Here is a 17399-nt window from a genome sequence, read left to right on the forward strand (position 1 = left end):
CGAGCGAATCTCGGCCCGGTATATAGCCTAGGACGACTTGATTGCATTTGAAAATGGAAATGTGTTTAGTATTTACCAAACGAAATCTGCTTACACAAATGAAAGAATTTATCACGTTAGAAGCGATTGCAGGCAAGCGGTAATTCGGTTACGGGGTTACACTATCCCAGTCACACCCTAACCGCCAACAGAATTATCTTAAGCTGCCAAAATGATAGGCATAATTTATTTACTTTGCGACGAGACATAAACCTTCGAAAATAATGAAATAACGAAGGACTTAAGCTCATTATTGAAACTGGATTGAAGTTACAGTATACCAGCTGTGGAAAAAAAGGACGCAAGCATTTATGACAAGTTTCCAATCCAGTCTTCAATAACATTCAATTAACTACATTTCACAGATAACAAGATTACAACCGAGTCTGCTTGTTTTTTTTTTTTTTACATTATCTTTAATCGTGATTTGATATGATCACATTGCCTTCTATTATCATGGCATCCCTTTGCTTACATTTTCATTCAAACTTTTTTTTTTTTGAAACAAGACTGGTTTTGGAATTGCAATACGCCATTAAACATTTTTTTAACAGAATGACATGGCTGCTTTTGACAATTCTATGTATTGTCTTTTTTTGACAGTTCCATACAAGCTGTTTACTGATCATGGTGGCCTGAACGAGAAGAGAAAGCAGAGGCGCATCCGCACCACGTTCACCAGCGCGCAGCTGAAGGAGCTGGAGCGCGTGTTTGCAGAGACCCACTACCCCGACATTTACACACGCGAAGAACTGGCCCTGAAAATTGATCTAACCGAGGCCAGAGTGCAGGTGCATAGACCCACAGCAAGACATCTTATGAATCTAAGCTACCATTTAATCACAATATGCATTTACATTTAATGACCAACAGATTAATATCAAATATAATTTTGTATTATATATATTTCTAATAGATATCTATTTTTTATCGACATTGTCAGGGTTATATAGTAAGTTATATATTCCATATTTAGCATATATATATATATATATATATATATATATATATATATATATATATATATATATATATATACACACACAATTTTAATTCAAAACAAAAATATGCTTTAATAGCTTATATGCTTTTTGCTTATACGCCTATTTGGATAGATCACTTTGACCAATCATATTTAACCCGAAGTAAAAATGAAAAATCTAAGTGATCCATATATAAATACAATGTACCATTATTGATTCATTAATTATTTAAGCATATTTAAAGATCATTTTATTATTCTGTATTGTAAAACATTTGTGGGTTTTTTTTTTTGCAGGTCTGGTTCCAAAACAGACGCGCAAAATTCCGCAAACAGGAGCGCGCAGCTGCCGCCGCCGCCGCCGCAGCCAAGAACGGCTCAGGCAAGAAGTCAGACGCTCGAGATGAGGACAGCAAAGAGGCGAAAGCCACCGACCCCGACAGCACAGGAGGACCCGGACCCAACCCGAACCCTGCATCAACCTGTGGTGGTCCGAGCCCTACTGGCGGATCCCAGGTCAGCGCAAGCGGAAACGGGCAGATCGATCAGGCCAAGACGACAGTGGGTGGCATGGGTGGCACAGCGCCCAGTCAGGGCTGGCCATCCGCCCCGGGCACCATAACCTCCATTCCGGACTCTCTCGGGGGACCGTTCGCTAGCGTGCTGTCATCTTTACAAAGACAGAACGGAGCCAAAGCCACTTTAGTAAAGACCAGCATGTTCTGAACGAAAGGGGTCGTCCGAGTAGAGGAAGCGAGAAAATGACAAGAGACAAGAGAAATGGAGGGGAGAGGGATCAAAATGGACTGATCACTGACTCATCAGAGGAGGAATGCCAAAACAGTTTTCTCTGCTCACTGCTTAAAAAGAAATACATAAAATGAGGAGACCCAGTCGTGGCCTCCATCATCTGACTTTTTCGATAGCCATTCGTTTACACAGCGAGCTGGATGATACTATCCTACAGACCCTTATTTTAGCCCAAGCTATAATCATCGTTTTGGTTTTGCGTCCTTTTTATTTGTTCTAGTTGAATAGCTGTGATCGTCGATACCATTTATAGATATAAATAACTGACAGACTGACTAAGAAGTATTTCATCACGGACTCGGTGCGACATGACGCCATGGTTGTTCATTTACACCGACTTTTACGCATCATGTACCGTAAATTATAATATGTCTGTACACACAAATTACTGCCTCTGTTATATATTTCTACATATGAAGTTAAGAAAGCATTAGAGCCAGGGGTTCTAAAAAAAACAAACAAACAAAAAAACGACATTCATCTAAATATCTATGGTTCTACGGCAAAATTATACCTTAAAATGGCACAAACGTACATTATTTCACAGTTGACAGGAATACTTAAACGTTTTGTGTGTCTTTCTACGGCTGTGTTTTTGTGGCTCAGAATTGTATAGTGTTAATACGTATAATATCGCCCCTCGTAGTTCAGTCTTTTAATGTTTTACAAAAGTTACCACTGGCTAATTCCTTTCAGAAAAAAGGGAATGGATGCAACGCATTGTATTTATTTTTTTTTTCTTTATCTTTTGCATGTTGTCTATTTCGTTCAATTTTATAATAATTTGACCTATTTTGTGAGCATTATGTAACACGTTTTGTCCGGGATTTGAAAATTATTTATATGTAGGTAATGGATGCTTATATTTAAGAAGGAAATATTTCTACATGTGCACATAGTTTTTCAGGTGTACCATTGACATGGTTGTTGATGATAAAAACAATAATAATTATGAAACCAAACTGGTCCTGGTTTCTCTTCGGTATGGATGTAAAGAATTTTTAGCTATTATATTCTTTCATTATTCCAAATATTTTTGATTTAAATGAATTCAAACGATTTGCCTTTATGGTTGGGGAATGCATGATAGTCTAAGGTAACTGATCTTTACATTCAGTCTTATTGTGTCAAGAATGTACATTTCTTCATATGGCAAAAATGCTAATTTAAATATCACAAAAGGTCCAAAGTATACATAAATTGTAGAATTTTATGGTTTATTGGCAGTCAATATCAAAATCGAGGTCAGTTTCAGAACCCTGGACAGCAGCCGACGGGGCTTTGTGCTTTCCATCAAAGCAACATTTAAATCTCATATAATATAAACCATTTTAATTAATACTAAAAAAACAAGTCAGATGGTCAAATAATTTTTTTTCTGATTTAAACGAAAATACTTGTAACTAACAACTGCATTGTATATAATCAGCATTTCTAAATTAACATTGTAGTAACATCAGGCCAAATCGGATATTTTCTGTTCAAAACTTGCTGAACAAAGGGACCCAGAATCAGACAATCTTTTGCAGGAGTTTTATTTATAAACATAGAGTATACTGTAAAGCCATTGCATTGGAACAACAAAGTCATCTATATTCGGATAGTTTATTTGAAGATCACAATAAATATACCTTAGATTTGATATTGTTTCCAAGGTAGGCCATTCATCTTAGACCATATCAAACTGCACCCGCTCTGTATGTAGTATATCTGTCTTTTATCACTAATAGCTAAGCAACCAGACCCATAGCGAGAACACTGACTATATGAGAAATTATGAGAGCATATTTAAATATCGAGTCATCAATGATTTTGAAAGGTAAATGGCAATTAAAGCCTTTGAGTTTCCCACTCTTATGTTCAGGTACATAGTGTGGAAAATGCAATTGGTTAGACTGTGTTAAGCAAGGCTATTACAGTGGTTTCTAGGCAGATTATAAACCATTTCTAAAATAAACATAAGCACTGGTATTGCTGTTTGTGTGCAAAAACATGAAAACCTCTGGCGTTTTCCCCCCATTAACTCGTATATGGATCACCCAAAGCAAGATTTAAGAAAACAAATGTCTAAAGTATACCTTTAGAAATAAATTACCAAAATGTACTTTTCCTTGAACCTCTTTTGTACATTTAGGATATATTTTTTTCCCTGGAAAGGTGTGTAGTCAAATTATGTTCCCTATATATATATATATATATATATATATATATATATATATATATATATATATATATATATATATATATATATATATATAATTTATTTATTTATTTTTATTTATATTAGATATACTACATTCATGCTCCAGGGTTAAATGTACAAAAGCTCTGCTCTTGATGGTTCTACCTCAGAGACAAGGAAAACTACAGCTTAGTGCCTTTACTTTCAAAAAACTGGGTTTTTGTGTGTTTAAATTAAAAATATAGTTTGGAGGAGGCAGAGATCACAAGAAGAGATTTCCCCATTCCTTCTCTGCAGCCAAAAAGAAACATTGTTTTGTCCTTACGAAAGACAAAAGTCTTTGGATTCGATATTTCAGGTTGCTTTTTTGTGCATTCATTCTAAGGCACATTGTTTTCAACATTTTTGCATTAATTGCATTAACAATCCCTCCACTAATAACCCAAAACCATCTTAAAAATGACTAAGGTAAATGGAATTGCTTTTGTCATCACAAAAGCAGCCGATATACATGAGTTTTACTTAATAAGTCCAAACTAAGAAACCTTAACTTGGTATATGAGGACATTTTCCCTCCTTCCACTAAGGAAATGCGTAAGGGGAAATGGATGTCTATCGATCAGGTGCAAGCACGATTACAGTCTGCTTCCCAGCCGTGATTATGGCCAGCTTCCCGCCATTACGGAGAGTATGATAGAAGATGAAGGAGGAGCAGCAGCAGAGATGGAGTGCGATTCAGATTAGATAAACCAGCTGTAAATTCTTATTTTTACAGACACAGTGGATAAAAAAAAGAAAAAAAATGCACTAATGTTGGTGTTCTTTTGTGTATTTTTAACAGTTTGCCTACATTTTCTAGATTCTGTATTGCCTGGAAATAGGCACCCAATTAATACAGATTGGATGATCGTAAGTCATTAGAAGGAACCACTGCATTAAATAAATCCTGCATAATCAAGATAAACAATGCAACCTCAGAGATTTTAATTGTACACACCGTATTTTCACATAGTGATTGGTAAAAGATTCAAGGGCATTTGGATTTATTTTTAACATACAAAAATGGCTAAAGGAATCTCATGGTTCCACCAGTAGAATGGTTTTCTCTGTATTGTGCTCATTCTAGAGTGACTTAAGCGGAATCGTCTGAATTGGCTTAAAACCCATCTGGTTCTAAAAGGTCTGCCATTTGCAAAACTTTATTGATTAGCTGGGTAAACATTGATGATTTCAACCTTGGAAAAAAAGCACCAGGCTTTTGACACACTTATTAGGAGATATAGAAAATAGTAAATGAGCTTAGACTTGGATATATTGCACTGGTCTCAGTAAGGGTGGAGATGCGACCAGTCCAAGCTGTGATGGTTTTCTCAGGCGTTCCCAAATCAGAATGGCTGCTCACAAGTTGGTGGGCTGACCAGCAGCTGAAAAAAAAAAGAGAAGGCGTAATGGATGAAAATATAATTTATCAAAAATCTTTTAAAATGTAAATTTTTCTAAAACATATTCTACAGAATCATTTTTGAAACTACACAGACTAACTGACAATAGCATTAACAAGACAAAAATAAATGTGTGTGTGTGTGTGTGTGTGTGTGAGAGTGACTCACAACGAGAGCGGATGTAGCACTGATGACAATTTAGCAGACCGTTCCTGATCCTTACGTCTGTTCCTGTCGAGGTGTCACCTAGCTGTCCCTTACAGATCCCACACTAAAAGATGAATGTATGTGCATGTGCATGTGTGTGTGTGTGTGTGTGTGTGTGTGTGTGTGTGTGTTTATGGGGTTTAGGGGGACAATGACAAAACAAAGAGTGCTCAAAAAATACATATATACATATATACATATATAATACATAATATAGAGTAAAAAGGAAGACCAGTTGTACATTTGAAAGCGCACGCACACACACACACACACACACACACACACACACACACACACACACACACACACACAAAAGAATACAAACCTTAAAGCATTGGATGTGGAAGTAAAGGCTGAGAGTCTCGATAATCATGGCTGCTCCTTTACCAAGTGGATTACCACAACTTGAGCAAAGCTTCTTCCCACTCACAGATCTACACACACACACACACACACACACACACACACACACACACACACACACACACACACACACAAACACATGAAAGGCACACTTTTTATGTTATGGGTTAATACATCACACAGACATCTGCAGTGGTTGCAATACTTTCATGGCCGCACAGTTTAAAAAAAAAAGAATAGAGACATGGGTGTGGTTGAAGGAGAAAAAGTAAAACCTTGAGAAAGCGCGCCCCCTTGTGGCCAAAAATGATAAAGCGCAACAAATAGACAAAGGCAGCACGCCACTTGTACCTGTTTGGTGATGGAGGCTGTTGTGTGTCTGTGTGTGAGATGGACTGTGAAGACTTTGCAACAGCACTTTCTATGGAGTCATACCTGAGGAGCAGAAGCCACACACTCATTCACACACATTTTCATGCTTGCAGCTTTAGCCATGAAAATGGGATCTGAAATGCTTCAGTGAAAGCTTTATGTGGGTTTAAGGTGCATGCAATCATGACACCGAATGATGCAAATGTATAAATACTTTGCACATTTAACCATGCTCAAATACACCCACCTTCTACGACTAGAAGGTGCTGGCTGGATATTTCTGTTACTGCCCTGTGAAGCAGTCTTTTGCCAGGGCTCTGATGATGTCTGCTGCTGCGGCTGCTGTTTACTGTTCCATGAGGCATCTATACCAGACACAGTCATGCATCATTTATAATACACACTGAATACTCTGCATCGTTTAAATAACAACAGGAATCTATTGAATTCCTTTAAAGATGGGTCATAAGGCATGAATGCAAACATTCAGTCAAATTATTTCTCTTCACATATATTAAATGTATTTTATATATGCAGGAAAATCCACCAAAATACATTGCACTATTTTCCCTTGCAACCTTGAACGATACTGGTGCATAAACACATCCTGATGAAATATAGGTGCTTACTGCCCTCTAGTGTTGAAAAAATTAAAAACAATTCACAGCCTTAACATCATACACGGTATCCTATAGAAACGTAGCAACAGTGTAAGGCATAAAGTCATACAGATAGAAATAAAAAAATTAAATGATTGATTAAATATCAAAATGAGAATTTCTGTAACTGACTGTCATGGTTCTTAGACCATACATACAGACTGGTCTGAGTATTTCTGGGTCTGCTGATTATCTGGGTTTTACGCATTGTTATTTGCCCGATCTATGCACAGAATTCACTCATGCTACAGACTCACCCAACCTGTACACAAATAATATACAAACCTATACCTGGTCTAATTAATCTCAATTGCTGGTGCAATGTGAAATGGTGAGACTCAGTTTCAGGTATTATACCAGCATGGATCAACCACACCTTGTGTTAAGAGTTCACGCTGGTGCTAGTGGTGTAATGGTATGGGAAATGTTTTCTTGATATACACGTGGTAAAAGTGAAGTGACTACCAATTGAGCACGGCTTGAATTACACAGGTTACCTGATTATCAGGATACCTGATTACCAGCCTTTATATTTATTCACTGTACATATGCTTACATATATATCACATGCTATAAATATCTATCTATCTATCTATCTATCTATCTATCTATCTATCTATCTATCTATCTATCTATCTATCTATCTATCTATCTATCTATCTATCTATCTATCTATCTATCTATCTATCTATCTATCTATCTATCTATCTATCTATCTATCTATCTATCTATCTATCTATGTGTATCCCTTCAAAGCCACAACTGACTATTATATTACTAGATTCATAAACATTATAAAAAAACATTATAAAATGCTGCATTTGAATGAGCATTAGAGGTAACGTTACACGGACATCGGAAAAATTAAGACCTGTTCATAATTATTAAAGACCTTGTACAGCGAATCTAAGACTATTGAAAGCCTAAAATTTGGCTTTTTTTCATTTTAGACTTGTTTAGACTTTTTTTAGACCCCGCAGCAAGATTTATTTATTCATTGCAGCTGATAAATCTGCACCAATTACATGATGAAATCATTACAACATGAACCAGAATCTCAAAGAAATGTTTCCAATGCCTTGTGGAATCCATGCTCTATGCGATCTAGGCTGTTTGGAAAGTAAAACTGGTCCTGCCCAGCTTTTATATTGTGTAGCAGTGAGTGTATCATTCAGTATTTCCAGTACCATTTCCTATAAGTAAAGTGCTACCAAAGAACATTTTCACTATGCAGTGGTTTTGGGCTTGTTTTTAAATAATGTCAAATACAAAGCATACCAGGTGTCTTTGGAAGTTTCTAGAGGAAAAGTGCAAATTGAAAAGTTAAGAGGTTTTAGAAGATTGTTAAACTTACCCTGCCTGGTATGCAGGTGGTCAGGGATCATGTTCTGCCCCCCTCCTTCTAGTCTTCCCCCCTGTCCATTAGGCTGGCCCAGTAACTGGTCACATCTTGGCTTTTGAGGACTGTAGTAACACAAGACCACAAGAAAAAAGAACAGCCAAAATGAAGAAGAAGAAACATACCAGTAGATCTAATCCATGTCCAGATCAATGCCTGTTTAACAGAACTGACTGTTCCAATGTCTGAGAGTTCTCTTTCTTTGTCCTTGTTGGTTCATTCCTCCCATTTTCCGTTCGCCTCTCATTCTCCAAAGCTCCCATCTAAATGGAAAAAGAATTAGTATTCATGCATTCTCTCATGCTTAATCTCATTTGTCTATCCTTTCACCTTTCTATTTGTCCTTCCAGGCATCCCCTTATTCATTGCCCATACATTATCTAATACAACCATCCTAAAATGCATCTTTTCACAAATCTCCCGACCCCTAAAAGTACTGCCCTGCATCTTTACACACATCCTCCAATATAGCTTCTGATGCTTGCTCTAATCATTCATACAATTCACCAATACCACCTCAACTTTTCTCACCATCTGTTTCTCCAACTGCACTTGCTTGTGTTCCCAGTCAGGAACAATGCTGTTCTGTGTGTGAGCAGATTCCTTATAGCAGGGAGAAGATGGCAGGGGTGAGTTGGGTGTCAAAGGAGCCACTGTTTCCTCGAGAATCTTGCGCTCCTTGAAGAGGTCAATAAAGATACAAAGAAAAAACAGTTAGAAAAACATTCAGTTGAAAGAATGGTGCAGTCTGCATAGAAAACTTATAATAATATAATAAAATAGTATAATGATTGTACAAACTTAGGGCCAAATTCTGTGTTGTATTTATCTTGTAATATGTGATTACCGTAATTTCCGGACTATAAAGCGCACCCATATATAAGCCGCATACTACAAATACAAATACAAATATTTTTATTTTGAACATAAATAAGCCGCACCTCTCTTTAGTCTACACTAATGTACTTTACACAGGCTTTAATGAAAGACATGTTACACACGGTGTAACGGGTGAAATATGTTGCGCTTAATAATAAATAAGAATAGAATAATAAAAAAACACAAGTTTTGGAAACCTGTCTGTGCTTATATGATTTCTGTTGCAACTGGAGTTAGTGAGCTCTCCCTTCACCCAGACTCAACGCGTTACAACGGCTTGTATCTAAACAGTAGCCGACCAAGAAAGTTATTGTTCACTGTCTTCCTTCTTCCTTTCACAAGAGTTTATCTTTTGGCATCGTCGTGCGTTTGAAAATCACCCAATGGAAGTTTTTTCTCCCAAAGCCGTGCAGCTCAGAACACAGGTGAGGTGTGTTTTTTCGTTTCTGTTCGGAAATTTCATTGGTCTAATGTTATGGGGTTCAGTTTTTTGCCTTGAAGTTTGTGAAACCGGGAAAAACCCAGGAAAAATTCATAAATTAGCCGCTTCGTTGTTTAAGCCGCGGGGTTCAAAATGTGGGAAAATAGTAGCGGCTTATAGTCCGAATAATACGGTATGTAAGGAGTTGAACATAACTATCTGACAGTTTGATATAACTAAAACATGTCATTTTCAGCTGTAAATACATGCAACTTCTTTCAAGGATAATCTTTATTATTTATTATTGGTATTGCCTGTTTACAGTCAACAAATAGTTTCCTTGTCCACAAAGAGGACACTGTAGGAGATACATTGTGGTCGAAAGGCTTCTCAAATGGATTTAATTATTACGGTTAACATTATGAACAAAACCATCTTCTCAGTCATATTCACTATATTATTACTATTATTTTACTACTACTATTACTATTATTATTAGTAGTAGTAATAGTAGCACTATATATCAATATTAGCTTTTTTTTCAGTTGTAAATACTGATAATTAAATCTTACCTTGATGCTTTTATTCAAAGAGAATCTGGCAACCTTAAAAGATGTAAGCTACACCCATGTGATTTTCACAATTTAAATAAAAATGACTTAACTACTGATTAATCTGCAAATACTGACATCACCTTTGGACCAACTCTGAACACATATATTACAAAACAGTGTTACCTCCTCATGGTATCTTCTCTCTTCCTCCTCCACTTCCCTCTGGGCTCTCTCCCATTCCTGTTTTAGTCTCTCCTGCTCACGCTGGTACTTCTCCTACCCAAACGGACAAACACAAAAGAAATGAAGGGACATCTCAGGAAATAAAAAATGCTTTCAGGTGGCCTCGTTTTCACCAACGTAGCATTTCCACACAATTACTCAATGATCCTTGCGTTTATATGTATTAATGTTCTGCACAGAGGGATAGATAAAAGCGACGTTTAATAGATTAACAAGGAAACGGTCTCTCTAGATGGATAGAGACGCAGCAGCACAGGGACAGCTATGATCAGTAGAGCAGTAACATTTTAAAGGCACAATCTTTCAGGGGAATTTATGAACCATTTGTGTGCTTGATATGCAACACAGTACAGCTAATAATATTTGGAAAATACCATCCATACACATTTACCTCTAGACGGTTTAAAATTAAAACCACTCTGAATGACAGTCTCATCCATAACGGAAAACAACTGCACATTTTATGCTGGTTGCAGATTACAACATTATTTTAATATTATTACTTGTCATGCTCTACGAAATGATCCCAATAAAAAAAATACAAATAAATAAAAATTCTGGCCAGATTCTATAACAGACTGGTGTGTTAATGTGTTCCCTGTATCAGATTATACAATGAAAATCCTCATCAATCACCGATCAGTGTGATCCAAGCTTGCGAAAGATGGGGTTGATAAAGAGAAACAAACTGTCTGTATAATCGTTGCAGTGTTCTGCTTAGTGAAAACAGGGTTTAAAAGATACCTTTTTGTCTGGGTGAAGGAGCACAACGTGGAATGCCAGTTTTTTAATATGATAACTATACTTACAGCTGTAAGTAGTGAGAATATATTTTATATTCTTTTATATTACCTGTGGAATCTTTCCAAAGCACTGTGCGAGAATGCTATAGTTACAGAGATCCATGCTTGACTGAGCAGCTGTAATGTGATTGTGCATTTAAATAAATTTCTCACACACACACACACACACACACACACACAAAAGCCTCGTATCTTAAGCAAAGGGGGTTCATGCACCATGCAGGGTCAAGATTTCTACCAAAAAACTTGAGTCCTGAAGGTCCGCTATCCTGCACAATTTCCAATTTGCCATTTCCAAACACACCTGATCTAATCCTGGAAATTTAACAGAAAAGTAGGACTAGAATTCAGGAAACCTGGTTTAGAAGCAGTGGCAGTGAAATTCAATGTGGTTAAGGGACTGGAACATGCCTCATGTTTCCAAGGCTAAAACATACCGCACATTTAGTTTTTTTCAGAGCGTGGTGCTTGGTAAAGTCTTAAAGGATAGGTATTCTGCTTACAAGTGACTGATGCAGGCAACAGTCAAACTTAAAGCTATTAAGGGTATGCATGCGGTTTACTGTAATTAAGCGATGCGTCATGGTAGTAAACACTGAGTGTTAAAACAGTGATACTTATAATTAAACAGAGAAGAACAAACTAGACACGGACAAAGCTTTTTAATCGTACTGTTTAAAGGACACAATTTATAGAATTAGTACACTCTGGAGGTAAAACATGCTTTCAGCAAATGCTGCTCTTGCTTTTTTTTTTGCAGCCTGCTTGCCATCAGAGCTCCAGCATGCGTCTGACTGAAGCAGGAGCTCTGGTTAGCAAAGCTGTTGTACCTGAAGCATGCGTTCTTGCTCTTGCTGCCACTTTTCTTGCCGTTTGCGCTCTTCCTCAGGATCCCATGAAAAGTGCTCACCCCGCTTCACCAGACTCAAAACAGCAGGAGCCACCTGACCGTACCACGTTTACATCATACATATTCGGGTCCACACACACAAACACACACACACACACACATGCACACACATACACACCATACGGAACGAGAAGGAACGAGGGGGACAGACAGAGTTGGTCTAAAACTACTCCCAAGCCAAGAAAGTCCCTACTCTACAACAGGCATGTAAAAGGGAAAAAGAATGACAGTTTAGACAGATCGTGCTAAATTCTCCTCTGGTCGTTAAGCCTGATATTTTATAAAACAGGAGGTGAAGATCTATTATCCTGTTGATACATTTATATGAGAAAAAAGTAGATAATTCTATTCTTCAGCTTTTCTTTTTTTTCTTTTAGCTGTATACTGGTAATGATAATATTATTTATTGAACATGAAGTTCAATACCAAAGGAGAAATAGCAAGACCTTCTAGAATCAGAAAAGAGTAAAGGAGGAAAATGATATTACAACTTACATTTCCTTGTTGTTTCTCAACAGGTTCTGTAGAAAGGTAAACGTGTTCAACAATGTCATTTAGTTAAGTACAGAAAATAAAGTTTGTCCTAATAAGTTTATTCTAACAGACAGATAGATAGATAGATAGATAGATAGATAGATAGATAGATAGATAGATAGATAGATAGATAGATCTCAAACTCAAAACTATATTCACACAGCAAATGATTGAGCTGAAGAGTTTGAAGAATTAGCAATACTGGTTGCTATAGCAATAGCTCTATGTTCTGTTTTTGAGAAGGGGTGTGTACCAAATGATCATAAAAGGCAACCAATCAGGTGTGACTTTTTCAGAAACATGAATTTTTCTTTACCTGGCTACTTTACCCTTTAGTTCTGAACTGAATAATTTCTGTTTTATTAGTTACATGACTGATTAATGTTTACGTTCTTAGTAAGACCTTAGGATCATTTATACCACAGCACTGCTAAATCCTTGCTTCAATGGTTTTGATGATTTTTTTAATAACAGCAGCCTTGAGAGTAGTGCTGGCTGCAAGGCAAAGCACTTGTGTGAACAGCTTACACAAGACGTATATGGAAAACACTCTGTGGAAACGTTTGGTGAAACTATGTTTATTTTTTTAGTTTTGGAAAGAGACTCCAGTGTCAGTGGTAAAACTGTAACTTACATGGGAAAGTCTTTTTGGTTTCTTGGAAAGAAGACATGCTGTGTTTAATGTATTTTTGAGTTTAAGAGAGAGATAAAGAGATTTTGGTATAATGTAAATGGAATAAAAGCTAATGCTTGAAGATGTTGCACAAATAAAAAAATAATCATTAGAAGGCTATAAGAAGGTATAAGAAGAATAAAACATGTTGGGACATGCTGCTATGGGAACACAATCATCTTCAGGGTAGCAACTCAGTGTTAACTTACTCAGTAGTAAACATGTATCATAGTGGCCAAGACGCGTTTTATTTGTTATATACTGCATATATAGATTAGTTTTAGTAAAAATAAAACATCAGGAAGGTTTGAGGGAATGTTTTGGGAACACAAAATTGTGTCTCACTCAACACATAAGATCACAAAACAGAGCATGAAACTAACATTCAAAGTGTGGTTAGAGCAACAGGACGTACAGTGTTTTAAGCCAATGGAAAGCCTAGTTATAAAACTCCACATCAAGGGGGCGGGGCAAAGCATAGCCAATTATTTTACCTGGTGATGTGAAGAAGTCCCAGCGTAACTTAGGGTTACAGGACAATGTTGCTAGCTGAGCACTGTTGACCAGCTCTATACAACAAGTCAGAGTCAGGGAAAAAGGAGAGGATACTTGAGCCCTTGCTCAACCTCTAAAAAGGGTGTAAAGAACATTATTATGTACTCAAATGCACTGATTCACCTTTTAAGGGGAGTCCGGAAACACATTTGGGTGTAGGATGATCTAAAACGGATTGCGCTGGTGGGTTTGCGGTTCTCTCTGATGATTCCTGGACTGGTTTACTGACCTAGAACATAAAGCACATTTGATAAGAAATGACTAAATACACTGAATACACTGTGAGCTATTTTAAGATTCCTCTACTTTAGCGCACAGTAGTAATGCGTCGTCTGTCTTAAATGACTCTTTTTTTATTGTGAGCTGACTCATATTTCATTCATTCATTTTTTTTTTTTAATAAGAACACGATTCTTTGATGCTTTAAACAAAAACGTACCAGCAATTTATATTGACGTTTTCCTAATGTTGTTAATCACACACAGCGCAACCATAATAAAAAAGAATCCAATAAAGAACCCGAGTTGTTTGGCACGGCATTACAATTTAGCGCCGGTTCAAGTTTAGATTTGTAATTGACCGTAAACTGTGTGTGACTGAGGTGCGTGTGATATCGATTTTCACTTCAGTGAAAGTTAAGTACGGACACAGGAGGTACAGTAATATAACAGTAGGCTATTTTAAAGTAATTATGCAGTTTGTTGCTGTATTTCTTTTTTTAAATATATGTGCCTGTTCGAAAATGTTCAACATGTCTCATTGCCTTTAATCAGGGTTACTCACGAGTTTAAATTTCACTCTTCCGGGAGTCTCTTTTTTAGATGCAAACTTCCCGCAGCTCTTGAGAATAATTAGCATACACAATAACCTCGTTTTTATATTGTTTCTTCCCACTACTTTTCCTCCTACTACTTTGCAGTCTTCTTTGTAAATCACCCACAAGACACCCACTAACCGTGTGCACAACTTATCAACTTATTTGCACACAATAATTTGTACTGGTTATTTGGGAGCTTAATAAACCTGGGCCTGAAAGTTATAAAGATATAGTATGCATTACACCAGATGTATTTAAATTGTTCCTCCTGTGGCGTATTTCTCAGTTTGCAACGAAGTTCCACTCCTTGTTTTTTTTGCAATGCAAACAGTTTTTAATCCCTGTCCAATATTCATTAGTATTAGTTGCAGAGTGGTACATGTAACACTTTGTTGTATGCCTATTCAGCTTTTTTTTTTTTTTTGGGGCAACCAAGCAACCAAGCATTTTCTTGGCGAGCTCAAAATATTTGCCATTCATCATTTCTTATGAGATACGATAAAAGTGGAAAAGCTTCCAATTAATAATGGAACACCTGCACAAATGTCAATTGGCTCATTTGTTTTTTTCCTTATAAAAAGACAACCTTTTTTTTTTTTTTTACATATTTCTAAGCGTATTTAAGCACACTGGTTTTAAAATGCAGAACATGTAAGCAAAGTTCTCAATTAACTCTGCCTTAGAACATCATTAAACATAATGTTTAAAACCATTAAAAATAAATGTTATGTAGGTACAAACCTGGCTATCAGATGTGTTGATGTACGATGATGCTTGTGTGTCTTGATCGGTCTGACTGACTGTTGCAGAGTCGGTACTCTCCACTGGATGCTCTTCAGTACACTGCTTATTCTCTATAAATTAAAAAACTAATGAAAATAAACCCCAAGGGAAAACACAGCATAAAATAGATTTAAATAAATTCATAATTACAGACCTTCTGATTGGTACTCCTTTTGTTTTTGAGTAGGAGATATGCTCCCAATCTGTGGATCTGCCTCTTCTTCAGACTGTGACTGCTAAATATAACAAAGCAAAGAATTAACTAAATTTTTCCTTTACTTGATCTAGTAGACCCAGTTTCAGCATAATGCCCCTGTGCTCCAAAAAGATATGGCCTACTATAGAGCTCTGTCCTTAACCCTAGTTAACACCTCTGTAATGAATTGGAACGCTGACTGCACCCCCCACGGCCTCTTCACCCTACATCAGTTCCTGACTAACCCCCTTTGGTGGCTGAATGAGCAAAAATCTCCACAAGAACACTCCAAAATCTATTGAAACATCTTCCCAGAAAAGTGGAAGTTTTACAGCAGACTAAATTTGGAATGGCATTTTCAAAAGCACATAAGGGGCATAAGGTGTCCCCAAACCTTTTGTAATTTCTGGCTATGACAATTAGACATTTTATTTGTAAATTAAATTATTAAATCGTCTATAATCCAAATTTAGTGCACAAAATGTTGAAATGTGCTTATCAGAGACCTCCACCAAATGGCTGAAAACCAGAATAGACGCTGAAAAGCTACAACAACAAAAGTCTAAGCGTGTACAGACCGTAGGTATGGCGGTGGGTTGATTAAGCTCTTCTTCTTTCTGTGTGTCCTCTTCCTCTTGTGTCTCAGGTCCTGGCACCATGCTATGCTGGTCTACTGACTGGAAGTCTGCTGTGTCTAACTCCAGAGTGTGTGAGGTTGCTTGTTTGTCTGAGGACAGAGAGTCTGGCGCCTCTATTTCTGTACTGTCTGAGTCTCCGTTCTTTGAAGGAGATGGATAAAACAGCAAAGCAGATGAATCTCCTTCTCTTTCTCTTTCAGTTCCCCATTCTTGCTTGTCTCGGGCATTGTGGTCCCTGTCTGTTTCCCCATTAACACGCTCCATTCTGTGTCGCTGAAAAAGATAGAAAAACAGATTCTACATTAAAAAATTTTTTTTAAACAAACTGATACTTACACCGATGTGAGCATGTAAACATTCACCAAGTTGAACGTGTTAGCCAGTCAAAGCGCTTAGGACAGAGAAATGTGTCCAAATGAATCAATGCACTGTGTGTGTAGGTTGTAACTGTAGACATCATCAGTGTTGAATGGGGTATTTCACTAGGGCTGATCTGTGCAAGCTGTTTTGTCCTAGTGGAACCACTTTACACAGTGAGAGCCCACTCACTTGCACACAGACATGCACACAACACTGAACACTGCCAGCTATTCAAATGGCTCCCACGCTACACACCACACATGCCATCCACTAGAAAGTGACACTAGTTTGCTTATTTTCAGCAGCACTCACCGTTTCCTTGTGCCCTATTTATTGACCTAAACAGTCCACTTTACCCTTTAAACGGGTTAATGTTTTTGCCACAAAAGAATTAATGATAATAACAATATTGATAATATGCATGTACAATCATTGTGTATTAGATGCTTTTATTAGTATTATTATAACATCTTTCTGTCTGTGTCTGTCTGTCTGTGTCTGTCTGTCTGTCTGTCTGTCTGTCTGTCTGTCTGTCTGTCTGTCTGTCTGTCTGTCTATGCATTTATGTACTTATTTGT

At 37.1% G+C, this 17399-nt stretch overlaps 2 protein-coding genes across 4 annotated transcripts in view; one reads left to right on the plus strand and one right to left on the minus strand.

Moving 5' to 3' along the window:
• The window catches only part of phox2bb (paired like homeobox 2Bb), a 3490-nt gene extending 716 nt beyond the window's left edge, over positions 1 to 2774 (plus strand). Inside the window, exons 2-3 of the mRNA XM_046849877.1 lie at positions 643 to 830; positions 1319 to 2774. Of these exons, the coding sequence (XP_046705833.1) occupies positions 643 to 830; positions 1319 to 1747 (617 nt within the window). The 3' untranslated portion in view covers positions 1748 to 2774. The remainder of the gene's footprint in view (positions 1 to 642; positions 831 to 1318) is intronic.
• A 575-nt stretch (positions 2775 to 3349) lies between these two features.
• Positions 3350 to 17399, minus strand: part of limch1b (LIM and calponin homology domains 1b) — a 39786-nt gene continuing 25736 nt past the window's right edge. Inside the window, exons 9-23 of one of the 3 annotated variants that reach the window (XM_046849169.1) lie at positions 16402 to 16734; positions 15782 to 15863; positions 15586 to 15698; positions 14151 to 14256; positions 12761 to 12786; positions 12186 to 12299; positions 10493 to 10585; positions 8987 to 9133; positions 8630 to 8718; positions 8411 to 8520; positions 6645 to 6762; positions 6377 to 6460; positions 5988 to 6096; positions 5624 to 5726; positions 3350 to 5437 (exon numbers count right to left, since the gene is read on the minus strand). In XM_046849169.1, coding sequence (XP_046705125.1) covers positions 5412 to 5437; positions 5624 to 5726; positions 5988 to 6096; positions 6377 to 6460; positions 6645 to 6762; positions 8411 to 8520; positions 8630 to 8718; positions 8987 to 9133; positions 10493 to 10585; positions 12186 to 12299; positions 12761 to 12786; positions 14151 to 14256; positions 15586 to 15698; positions 15782 to 15863; positions 16402 to 16734 — 1653 coding nt within the window. In that variant the 3' untranslated portion in view covers positions 3350 to 5411. Of the gene's footprint in view, positions 5438 to 5623; positions 5727 to 5987; positions 6097 to 6376; positions 6461 to 6644; positions 6763 to 8410; positions 8521 to 8629; positions 8719 to 8986; positions 9134 to 10492; positions 10586 to 12185; positions 12300 to 12760; positions 12787 to 13966; positions 14042 to 14150; positions 14257 to 15585; positions 15699 to 15781; positions 15864 to 16401; positions 16735 to 17399 lie in introns of all 3 variants that reach the window. The other 2 variants (XM_046849170.1, XM_046849171.1) reach the window with 2 other exon arrangements.

This window comes from Silurus meridionalis, chromosome 5 (genome assembly GCF_014805685.1).
Source record: "Silurus meridionalis isolate SWU-2019-XX chromosome 5, ASM1480568v1, whole genome shotgun sequence".
Taxonomy (NCBI): domain Eukaryota; kingdom Metazoa; phylum Chordata; class Actinopteri; order Siluriformes; family Siluridae; genus Silurus; species Silurus meridionalis.